The 12,385-nt window shown below is 43.1% G+C and overlaps 1 protein-coding gene and 1 long non-coding RNA gene across 2 annotated transcripts; one reads left to right on the forward strand and one right to left on the reverse strand.

Annotated features, from left to right (window-relative positions):
• Positions 1 to 473: 473 nt before the first annotated feature.
• On the reverse strand, positions 474 to 8,731 carry UQCC6 (ubiquinol-cytochrome c reductase complex assembly factor 6). The gene is made up of 2 exons (XM_008536907.2): positions 8,490 to 8,731; positions 474 to 1,588 (listed from the first exon to the last, which is right to left on the reverse strand). Exons 1-2 carry the CDS (start codon positions 8,595 to 8,597, stop codon positions 1,493 to 1,495), a joined length of 204 nt encoding a protein of 67 aa, XP_008535129.2. The 5' UTR covers positions 8,598 to 8,731; the 3' UTR covers positions 474 to 1,492.
• LOC139080383 (uncharacterized) lies at positions 8,004 to 9,755 on the forward strand. The gene is made up of 2 exons (XR_011534866.1): positions 8,004 to 8,567; positions 8,953 to 9,755. It is a non-coding gene; the product is annotated as an uncharacterized lncRNA (long non-coding RNA).
• The last annotated feature ends 2,630 nt before the right edge of the window (positions 9,756 to 12,385 follow it).

Below are 12,385 nucleotides of genomic sequence, written 5' to 3' on the forward strand. Positions count from 1 at the left end.
TCCCTAGGGTAGGCTACCGCTCGTCTGTCACTGACGGAATCGGAAGGCCTCTTGGTGCTGGAAGCATATGATAAGGCACCACATGACATGGCAGCAGAAAAGAGCGAGCTTGATATAAGGCTGGAAAGAAGCTATTTCATTTAGTTGCTTCATACTGTTAAACTGAAGAGTATTTACTATGGAGAGTGAAACAAAAACATTTTGTTTGCATTTAGGGATTTAATATTTAAGATTTCAACACTGACACCAAAGATCTATGTCAGGTAGCAATCTGCTAACTGGCTAAGAAGTAAGCCTAGACATTATGTTTAAGCATGCAGAATTCTGAAAAACTTCTTGTATTAGAATAGCCCTGAACAGAAAGCCAACTGCTCTATGAATTACTTTTGTCCTATATTTATAGACTCAGAAAAAAGGTTGAAATGTTTGTTACTAGTTTCCACGGGCTGACATAACAAAAACCACAAACTGGGTCGCTTAAAACAACGGAAATTTATTCTCTCAGTTCTGAAGGCCAGAAATCTGAAATCCACGTGTCAGCAGAGCCGCGCTCCGAGACTGGCTGGACTCCTTCCTTGCCTCTTCCAGGCTTCTGGTGATGGCTCTCAGCCCTCTGTGTTCCCTGCTCGCAGCCGCGTCACTCCAGTCTTTGCCTCTGTTGTCACATAGCATTCTCCGTGTGTGTCCTTTACATGGTGTTTTCCTCTTCTTATAAAGACAGGCATCACACTGGATTAGGGCCCACCCCATTGACCTCATCTTAACTCGGTTACTTTTGCAAAGACCCTATTTCCAAATAAGGTCACATTCACAGGGACTAAGGATTAGGACTCAAAATCTTTTAGGGGGGACACAATTCAACCCATAATAATATTCATTTTATCAGTTATTTATAAATATGTTTTATAAGAAAAATGAAATGCCAACACGATTTCTCAAATTTGGGGGTAAAGAATTTGTGACAGTCCAAGCCACAACTGTTATAATTTTGTTACGTACACAATTCCAAAAACTTCAAACTTTAAATATTTCAACTTAATTCAGTTTAGTACAAATAGTACTTTCCTATATTTAGAGAAATATTAACTTCACACCATAAGCATTCATTTAAAAGTCAATGCCACTTTTATTACAGTTAATTTATAATTTCCATTTGCCGTTATAGTCAAGGTTATTCAGAGAAATAAACCAGAATTATAAGGGCAAGAGTCAGTGCAAATACCCTATTTCACATCATATTCAAGACTAAATATCCATCAAACCACATTCAGGAAGCTGATGATAGAAACTTTGGCAGTTTTCAAGACACACTGGTCAAACCGTCATTAAATCCCACTGCATCAGTCAGTATCTACTAAGCACCTCCCCTTGCAGTTAGCAATGTATTAGGTGCTTAAGGACAAACAGTTTGACTCAATAAATTTTAAAAATACATATTTAAGACTTATAATACTATTCACAGAGTTCTTGGCAGAGTTGTACTTTGAGGTTTCTACTGCTGAGAAATTTGAGGTTCGTGTTGTCTCTCTTTCAGTCCCAAAAGCTCCGTTTTGAGTTCTCCAGGCTTTGGTGGAATTTCAGGTATCGTCTACACAAACAAAACAAAACATAGATACCAGTGCTTTCTCAGACTGTAATTAAATGTGACCTGAAAGACTCCAAAGAAAGTAAAGAGTAAAAAAGAACAGAAAGTCCTCTGCTACTCAATGATAAATCTTCATCATGAGAGCCTGCGGTCACTCTGAGTCGCTTTCTGGCCCCACATTTATATGCCTGTCATCCGGGCTACATCTTAAGAACAAGAGGACTCACAGAGGGAGATGCATCAACATCAACTGACGGATCACAAGTCCCAGTAAGGCTTTCCACATCTGGAAATTCATCCCTGCACTATTGACTGACTCTCCACCATGTGCCTGGCACAGAAAACAGCTATCAGGAATCAATGTATTCAAAAACAGTAAGTGCCTACTATGTGCAAAGCATAACGCAGTGAGCAAAAAATTACAAAACCGCCTTTAAGAAAGGTGGTCAAAAAAAGCCCAAGAAGGTGACTTTTTTTTGTAACAACTTTAGTAAGAAATAATTCACATCTCATACCATTCACCCATTTAAAGTATACAATTCAGTGGCTTTTAGTATAGTCATAAAGTTCTGCATCCATCACCATAAATTGTAGAAGTGTTTCATCACCCCAAAAGGAAACCCCATATCCATTAGCAGTCACTCCCATTCCCACACTACCCTCCCGCTCACCAAGCTGCTGCCCTAGGGGACCATTAAATCTACTTTTTGTTTGTATGGATTTGCCTGTTCTGGACATTTCATACAAATGGAATCATACAGTTTGAGGTCTTTTGTGACTAGTGTCTTTCACTCAGCATGTTTCCAAGGTTCACCATGTTGTCACATATCAGTACTTCATTCTCTTTTTTTTTTTTTTGAGGAAGATTAACCCTGAGATAACATCTGTTGCCAACCTCCTCTTTCTGCTGAGGAAGACTGGCCCCGAGCTAACATCTGTGCCCCTCTTCCTCTATTTTATATGTGGGATGCCTGCCACAGCATGGCTTAATAGGCGGTGAGTAGGTCTGCACCCAGGATCCAAACCAGCGAACTCCAGGCTGCTAAAGCAGAGTGCACAAACTTAACCACTGTGCCACCAGGCCAACCCCTCATTCCCTTTTAAGACCAATAATATTCCATTATATGGATAAACCACATTTTATTTAACTACTCATTGGTCGATGGACTTCTGGATGGTTCCCACTTTTGGGCTTTTATGAATAATACTTCTATGAACATTCATGTAGCAGTTTTTATGTGGACATATGCTTTCATTTATCTTGGGTATAAATCTAGAAGTGGAATAGCTGGGTCATATAACTCTATGTTTCACTGAGAAACTGCCAAACTGTTTTTCAAAGCAGAATCACCATTTTACATTCCTAACAGCACTGTATAAGGGTCCCAATTTCTCCACATCCTCACCAACAATTGTCACTAGCTGGGTTTTTTTGGTGAGGAAGAGTGGCCCTGAGCTAACATCTATTGCCAACTGTCCTCTATTTTGTATGTGGGACACGACCACAGCATGGCTTAACAAGCAGAACATAGGTCTGCATCCAGGATCCAAACCTGCGAACCCTGGGCTGCCGAAGCAGAGCGCACAAACTTAACCACTATGGCACCGGCCTGGCCCCTGTTTTGTTTTTTTGCTTTGTTTAAATTATAGCCATCACAGTGGTTATGAGGTGGTATCTTGTTGTGGTTTTGATTTGCATTTCCCTGATGGCTAATGATGCTGAGAATCTTTTCATGTGCTTATTGTCTGAAAGGGTGACTTCTGAACAAAGACGTGAAGAAGGATGAGAAAGCCAGCCATGCAGATATTGAGGCGAGTTTCAGGCAGATGGAACCAGAAAAGCAGAGGACCTGAGGCAGGAATGTGCCTTATGTTCAAGGAAAAGCAAGGTGGTCAACACAGCTGGTGCACAGTACTCCATGAGAGGCCAGGAAGGGAAAGGCGGTGCGAAGACGGGAAGTCACAGGAGAGTTTTGAGCAGAAAAGTGACATGACCTGACAAGTGTAAAAAGATGACAATGGTGGCTTTGTTGAGAATGGACTGCAGGAAAGCAAGGGTGGAAGGGGTAAGACAGGTCACGAAGGTAGCACAATAACTGCAATGAGAGATGACTGACAGTGGCTTGAATTGGGCAGTAGCAACAGAGGTGGTAAAAAGCAGTGAACTTCTGGATCTACTTCTTAGGTTAAGCCAAAGGGATTTGCTATGTGCAGTATGAGAGAGGAGTTGAGGATGACGGCTAGGTTTTGGCCTGAACAACTAGAAGAATGGAGTCACCATTTATTGTGATAGGGAAGACTTCAAGGAGAAGACCACGTCTGTTAGGGGAAGACCAGGATCTCAGTTCTGAACATGCTCACTGCACATCCAAGTGAAACTGTCAAGGGTGCAGTTAACAACCAAGTTTTAAGCTCAAAGGAGAGGTCCAGACTGGAGTGTATTATTCTAGTATATAAATAATAACTAATGCTCTGAGATTAGATGAGATCATGGAAGTGAATGTAGGCAGAAACAAAGGGTCAAAGACAAGGGCCTGTGGCCTACCAATCTTGGGAGGATAAGGGGGTGAAGAGGAACCAGCAATGACTGAGAAGCAGCAACCAATGAGGAAGAAGAACCAGGAGAGAGTGATGTCCTAGAAGCCAGGTGAAGAAGGTGTTTCAAGGAGAGAGTATTCCATGTGTCACACGCTGCCGACGCGTCAGGAAAGAGGAAGACTGATAACTGACTCATAGGATTTAACAACATGGAGATGATGGTGACCTTAAAAGGCATTTCAGTCAAGTATTCACATGCTTCCATCTCCAGGCCTTTGTGTATCCTGTTCTCTCCATCTGGAATGTCCCCTGCACGTATTCTTCCACATGGCCTCTCATATTGGCATTACCGAAATCCTTCTCATTACCCAAGGCCCACCTCAGTGACAGCTCGAGGAAGATGGAATGTATCACTCCCTCCACACCATTCCCACCACGCTTTGTTTACCCATCTCTGACCGGAGTTAAACCCATGAGGTCGTATATCATGATTTAGAGCAGTCCATTTCTATCAGATATCAGTTTCTACTGTAAGGTCCCTGAGGAAAGGGATCACACCTTAATCTCCTCCTTATTTCTTACAATCCTATGAGAACGCCCCTCATTATCAGAGGCAGTCAGAAAACGTGCTGAAGGAGTAAATCAACAGACTTTGCTCAGGACTCTTATAAACTCATAAGATTAGAGAAATAAAATCTTTACTCAAATTACTTTACACAAAACTGCAAGATCATTCTGGCATAATTTCAGTCATATCAGAAAACTTCAATCACTTTTCAATGTCTAAAGTTCAAACACCTTGACCTGGCTCATGTTACCCTTTTATCTCCTATTGATTAATTAATCCTAAAGAAATAAAATAGTTTAGGAAAGACTATGGGGTTTGCAGTCAGGATAATAGGAGAGGTAGGGAGGTAAGAGATGTGCTACACAGCACCATTCTCATTTTGAAGTGAAAGTGACTTTCTAAGAAATCAGTGATGGGAACTGGAATAAAAGCCTGAGTAACACATATGACAATTTGTTCTCTTAAAAGTAGTCCTAGGATTTTGACATTCCAATCCCTTCACTACAAGCAAAGAATGTAGCTTGTTTCATGTTCATTAAACTGTCCAAACTAACTTAGAAGAGCTATTTTTTCCCCCAGGTCACAACAGGAAATTATGTGAAACCATAAAGCCCTATAAAATACAATAACAACATGTTTCAATTTTCTACAAAGTATTCACAACTACACACACACACACAAATTTGGGGTGACCTGAATTTCCAATACAGTATAAAGCTAAAATGACAATTTAACTTTTATTAAGACAGCAGTTTTATTTACATATTAAATATATAAGAAATTTTTAAAAGACTAATAAGTTTTTTGGTATCAAAAGTCATCAATGGGGGCCGACCGGTGGCGGAGCAGTTAAGTGCGCACGTTCTGCTTTGGCAGTCCGGGGTTCGCTGGTTCGGATCCCGGCTGTGGACATGGCACCGCTTGGCAAGCCATGCTGTGGTAGGCGTCCCACATATAAAGTAGAGGAAAATGGGCACGGATGTTAGCTCAGGGCCAGTCTTCCTCAGCAAAAAGAGGAGGATTGGCAGCAGATATTAGCTCAGGGCTAATCTTCCTCAAAAAAAAAACTTATCAATGTTATCAGAGGTTCTACATAGCAGTTTGTGTGTATATGGGTGTGTTTGGAGACAACCAAAAATGAACATTTGACCTACTATGCCGTCAATAATAAGATCAGAGGGGGCCAGCCCTGTGGCCGAGTGGTTAAGTTCATGCACTCTGCTTCGGAGGCCCAGGCCCAGGGTTTCTCTGGTTCGGATCCCGGGCACGGACATGGCACCACTCATCAGGCCACGCTGAGGCAGCGTCCCACATGCCACAACTAGAAGACCGCACAACTAAAATGTACAACTATTTACTGGGGGGATTTGGGGAGAAAAAGCAGGGAGGAAAAAAAGATTATAAATTAAGGAAAAAAGAACAAGTAAAAGTAAAATTACAAACAAACTTTACAAACAGTTAATCACTGACTGGTTAGTAAACTTAAGACTTTGGTTGCTTCTTGTCAGGAGCCCCTGTGGCATGGTTTCTCATCGTCCTTTCCTCTGTTCACGCTGCTTGAGGACTTTAGAGAAGCTGCAAAAGGGAAGCTCAAGCGAAAGGCACCCCTGTATTCCAGGACAGAGCACCTGCCTCGAGTCCTCGCCTCCTCTCCCATTTTGACGGTGAGCTGGACAACTAGAGAAAAGCGCCTTTAATGCTACTCCCTTAAGACAGCACTGAGCACAAGCCCTAGGCAGCCCCCAGGGTCTCCTCTGCTCTGGACTCCACCTAGACCTTCTAGCTGCCCAGAGGGAAAGACTCCTGGGAAGGCCCGAGGTTGTTCACAATCACCGCCAGTGGCAGTAAGCACTGGAACAATACCAACAGATGTAGGTAAATTCCTTAAATGTGAGTAAGGCATACAGCATCCTACACACGGCCAGCCACTCTGGCCTCAAGTCTACAGAGGAGCCCCACTAACAATGTCACAGCCCAATCAGGATGAGGCGGCCTGAGGCGCTTCAGTGTGCCCTTCTGGAGATTCTGGCTTCGTGCTGCCTCGTCCCAAGGTCCCGGTAGCTCTGGTAACAACCCTTGCATAATCCCACTTATAATGAGATGGGTGAATCAAAGGTCAGCTTCCCAGGGTCAAATCACAGGCATTCCTTCCGTCTTTTGTAAGGCCTGCCTGATGTCTATTCCTGTATAAGCCAGAGACTGAACTGCGTTGGAAGGTTCTTACCCTCTTCTGTCTCCACTAAGTATCCTTGATGCTTCCCTAGAACTCAAAAGAGAGGCAGTCTGAAGTGGTAAGACAGAGCGACTGCAGCATTGTTTGCACAAAAAGTAGATACCACCCAAATGTCGACAGGGGATTGACTAAATAATATACGGAATATCTGTATTATGAAATACTATGCATTGGTCAGAAAGAGAAAAGCCCAGTGATATAAACAAACATCTATTCATACAGATGTTAACCAAAACAAGCAAGTTGCAGAGAAATGTGTATATGAACTCCTATTATATGAGGAAAAACACCCCCAAAAATAAGTGTGTGTCTCTGTGTTTTCAACAATAGTAAAAAGTCTGGAAGGATATACACCCACCATCAAACGGTAGTGACCTTTGAGGAGGAGACTGGAGAAAGGAGCTTGTAAGTGGGGGGATTTTTCACTTTTTACTTTACATACTTCAATTCAACGTGAATGTTTTACAAGGGTGTTGTATTATTTTATTAACAGGATCAAAAGAGAGAAACATTAAACAGAAAGCTTGGGCTTCAAATCCTCATCAAGCTAAGCGACTTTGGGAAGTCACCTGCACTCTTCCAAGACTCAGTTTCCTCATCTGAAAACAAGAATAAATACCGCCAAAACTGTAGTGACAACTAACTGAAATGAGAAACACAAACGGTTGGTTCTCCGTAAGTGTAACCTGTGCAGAGTCCAGGCAGAAATGACTGCTCCGTACACTGCGCTCCAAAGCACTCCATTCACATCTATAGCATAACACTTAGCACCCTCTTACAATTACAATTATTTGCACCATACTTCCTCATCTCCACCTCCCCAAGCGCATCACTCCTCAAAAGTACCTTTAATTGCCAGTTCCTAATTCCATGAATGCTTATTAAGATAAATTTAAATTTCTCCCTCCTTTAAATGCATACATCCACTCATTCTTCATGCAACACGTATTTATTCAGCATCTACTACATTCTAAGTTCTTTTCTAGTGGTTGACATACAAGTGTGAAGCGGACAGGCACAGTCCCTTCCTGGAGATTACATTCCAGGGGAGGAAACCAAGAACCACTAAACAAAGGAATAAAATGATTGCAAATTATGACAGTGCTCTATGAAAACAAAAGACTAAGGCAGAATCGCAGAGGAAGAATCCTTTAGGAGCTGTCCAAAGGACCCTCCTGCTGGAGAAGATATTTCAGCGGAGGCCTGAGGTTTTGTAGAAGGAAATCAAGCCAAGACCTGGGGGAAAAGCACTCCAAGAAGAGCAAAAGCATGGCCTGGAGGTGGGGACAGGCTGGATGAGTTTAAGCAACAGCAAGGAAGCCGGTGTGGCTGCAACAGAGGGAACAAGGGGGAAACGGTAGAAGGTAAAGCCGGTGGCAGGCAGGCGCCAGACCGTGTAAGACCCTAAACCTGTACGAGCAGGCCATGCATTGCTCTAAATGCAATGGGATGCCACCCTAAGGCCCAGGGCAGAGATGCTCCAAACTTCGTGTTCCGATCATTTCTGCGGCTGCGCGGAGACGGGGGCGGTTCGGGAGCGAGGCCGCGGCCGCCCGCGCACTCACCAGGTCCGGCTGGTAGTATCTGTGCACCGCTTGGGCCCCGGCGCACATGGCGAGCAGGCTGGCAGCGAACATTTTCAGGTAGGTGGCCCAGGGCACGCCCGCTGGCATGGCTGGGGGCTGGACCGGGAGGGAGGGCGGGCGGTATTACAAGGGTCCCAGCCCACAACTAAGTCGCGCCGGAAACGAGCCGCCCGGCCGCGGAGGGGCGGGAGCTGGGCGCCCAGGTCCTCCCCTCATTTCCCCCCCGCCTCCCCGTGTCCTCACTGAGGAAACGCGGGCGCTGAGAGGACGAAGGCCCTGCAGGCCCAAGACCCGCCTTCAAGCGCTTCCGGGGGAGGAGGGGCTGGGCCTTCGGAATTTAAAGGCAGCTCTCGCGGAGCAAGCGGGAGGCCCACGGCGGGTGGTTTCCCCGCCAACCTTCAGACTCTAGAAGGAGGACCCGCACTCCCCGCCTGTCCTATAGGTGCACCCCAGGAGAGACTGTACGGGGAATGCACCCCGCTCGGCAGCCGCTCAGAGGGCGGCCGGAAGTGCGCTCAGAAGCCGGAACGGACCGCCAGCGGGCGGGACCGAAAGAGCAGGGGCTGGGGGCTGCGCCGGACCGGAAAGCAAGGGCACTGCCGGCGCCGGCGCGGCCGGATGACCCTGGCCAGTGTCTTTCTTTTTTTTTTTTTTTTTTTTTTTTTAACCGATTCCCAGTCCTGTCCCAGCCCCAGGCTCTCGTCACACTCTTCACTCTCCCCGTAGTAGGATTTTTCCTGGCAGTGGTGGAGTCTCGGGTTCGGAGCTGGCTGGATTCTTGCAGCGTTTGTCTCATCGCACGCACAGGGAGATTGCTGGCGTTTACCACGTTTTGGGAGCGGGTGGAGGTTGGCACGCTGAGCAGTGCCTGCTTGAGGGAAGTCACCCTCGAGGGAGTGAAGTTAAAGCATTCTCTGTCCTTGTGCCGGGCGTCCTTTTATATCAAACAGCCACACCCACACAGCTCTGCCCGTGTGCTACGGTGCCGCTGGAAAAGATGAAACCTGAAATCGACATTATTTAGTTTATGCATTTTTAGATTGTGCTTTATGGATTTTCTGTTAAGCAAAAGGTTCATGCAAGACTGAATTCTGAAGGGTAGATTCACTTTTTAAACACTTTTATGGAGACATAGTTGACAAAATAAACCACATATTTAAAGTATACGATTTGATGAGGTTTGACATGTGTACACCTGTGTAACCACTACTGCAATAAAAATAACATAGCCATCATCCCCCAAAAGTTTCTTTGTGCCTCTTTCTAATTCCTCTCACATCGCCTCCTTCCCTGGGCAACCACTGATTTGCTTTCTGTAACAATAAATTTGCATTTTCTAGAATGTTATGTAAATGGAATCATAAGTAGGTACTATTTTGGTCTGGCTTATTTCATGCAGCACAGTTATTTTGAGATTCAGCCACATTGTTGTGTGTATCAGTAGTTCACTTCTTTTTATTGCTGACTATGTTTATACCACAGTTGGTTTATGCATTCACCTTTGGTGGACATTTCGGTTGTTTCCAGTTTGGGGCTTGTAGGAATGAAGCTGCTATGAAGAGTAAAGTATACCAGAAAGATTCAGACACGTCTGTGAACATGTGCTTCCATTTCTATTGGGTATATTCCCAGGAGTAGAATGGCTGCAGCGTATGGTAGGTAGCTGTATATTTCACTTACGAAATTGCTAAACTGCTTGTGAAGTAGTGGTACAGTTTTACATTCCTGCCAGCGGTGTTGAGGGTTCCAGTTCCTCTACATCCTCTTCCAACACTTGGTCTGGTTAGCGTTTTTAATTTTAGACACTCTAATAGGTGGGTACTGGTATCCCATGACTAATGATGTTGAGAATCCTTTTATGTGCTTATATTTCTTTGGTGAAGTATCTGTTCAAATCTTCTACCCATTTTTTAATTGTATTGTTTGTTTTTTTATTATGAGTTTTGAGTCTTCTTTATATGTTATGGGTATGTCCTTTATCCGATAGATTGGATCTGCAAATATTTTTTCCCAGTCTATAGCTTGTTTTTTCTTTTTCCTAATAATCTTCCTCATAAGTTTAAGGCATCTTTTTCCTAATAATCTTTTGAAGAGCAAGAGTTAATTTTAAGGAAGTCCAATTTTCAATTTTCTCTTTTATGGATGGTGCTTTTGGTGTGCACGGGTCACACACCCATGAAGCTGACCCCGTGTGCCAGCATCAGAGACGATTTCCCATCCAACACTCTAGCTTTCTACTTGTTGAGCTCCCCATTCAGAAACCTTGATTTCTACTTAATTTTTGCAGTGTTCTCCCCTAATTCATGAAGTTAAAAATATATATTAGTTCTACATTAATTCACGTTATGTCATCTAACATGGGTTTCATGTTAGGGAGCTATGAGTTTAAATAATTTAAATAGTTCAGAAGATAACTAATTCTTTTTGTTTGTTTATTTGGGATCTTGGTTTGCTCTGCATCTCACATTCCGGTCTCTGAGAAGTGAAAGCTACATCAGGTTTCAAACATTAATCAAATTCTTGGCATATCTGTTGCAAATGGCAGATGTTGAATAAATGTGATATTAAATGTCAGAAGCTATTTTCTAAAAACAATGCAGAAAATAAATTAACCTCTATTAGGATAATTACACGCACTGAGAATTTTTTTAAACCACACATTCTTATAAACTAAGAAAGCATGCATTTTTTTTTAATTCTTAAGAAAGAATACATGAGATAGATAAGAAATTCCAGGACATTATCTTTAAGGCGAGATAAGTACCGCAAAATGTTGACCTAGCACAGCTGAAAACGGTTTGGGTTCCTTAAAGTGTTGCTAAATGACAAACTAGTAAGAGTAGATTCCACCACGGAGGAAAACAGAGGGGTACACCTATTTGTTTCTTTTTAATTTTCTACCATGCACCCAAAACCACATCTTATGCAGTGCACAACTCCAGGAGTCCCATTCACACTGTAGTCTATCAGTAATGGGTCCTATGTCTGTGTGTCTTGTGTCTCTCCTCCTAGGAGGACACTGGTCACTGAATTGGGGGCTACCGTAATCCAGTATGACTTCATCTTGCCTTGATTACATCTACTAAGACCCTATTTCCAAATAAGGCCACATTCACAGATACCAGGTGGACATGAATGTGGAGGAGACAGTATTCAACTCGGTACAAGCCCTTATTACCTACTCAAAAATTTTAAAAATATATAAATAAAAGTTTAAACATTCACTGAAAGAAAATGTTCAAGGGCTCATAAATTTTGAGTAAGAAAAATCAACTCTTTTGAAGCCCAGAAAATCTTGTATGCTCCCCTAAAATGTTCTTTAAAGCTCCCTGACACACAGATTTCTTTCTAAATCATTTGTTTGAAACATGTAGGTATTCCCCCATGCTGACACTACAAACCCCCCTTTTTGCAAAATATAGCTTAAGTGTTAAACACCTGTAATAAAAGCAATCATCTGAGTGAATACAGGAGAGTGTTTGAACTACGGGTCTCCTCATTTGCTCCGTCACTTGGAAGAATAAGCCCTGTTACAGTGGCTTTTCAAACTTTATCATGATTCACAGTAAGAAATACTTGTAACATCATGATCCTATCTGTACCCGTTATAGATGTGTGTATGTGTGTGTGTAACAAAAGTCTTACAAAACAATACTTACCCTTATTACATATGAACCCTTTGATGCTTCCTATTCTGTTCTAGTTCTTTTTTTATGCTTAGTTAAGTTCAGGACCTATTTTCAGGATGAAAATCTGCAGTTGGAAAAACCCTGCCCAGTCAGAAGCCTTGTTGACAGTAAGATGTATGTAACTGACTGACAGAAGTTTAGCTCAGAAGGAAGCAAGCTTACAGGGTTCTTGAAAGGGAGAGGAGG

Source organism: Equus przewalskii, chromosome 29 (assembly GCF_037783145.1).
Source record: "Equus przewalskii isolate Varuska chromosome 29, EquPr2, whole genome shotgun sequence".
Classification (NCBI taxonomy): domain Eukaryota; kingdom Metazoa; phylum Chordata; class Mammalia; order Perissodactyla; family Equidae; genus Equus; species Equus przewalskii.

What these genes read in the sequence shown, in the direction of transcription:
- UQCC6 (XM_008536907.2), bottom strand. Translation starts at nt 8,597, where the DNA reads ATGCCAGCGGGCGTGCCCTGGGCCACCTACCTGAAAATGTTCGCTGCC. An exon ending in GATACTACCAGCCGGACCTG is followed by an intron (nt 1,589 to 8,489) that starts GTGAGTGCGCGG and finishes TTGTTTGTGTAG; the next exon opens with ACGATACCTGAAATTCCACC.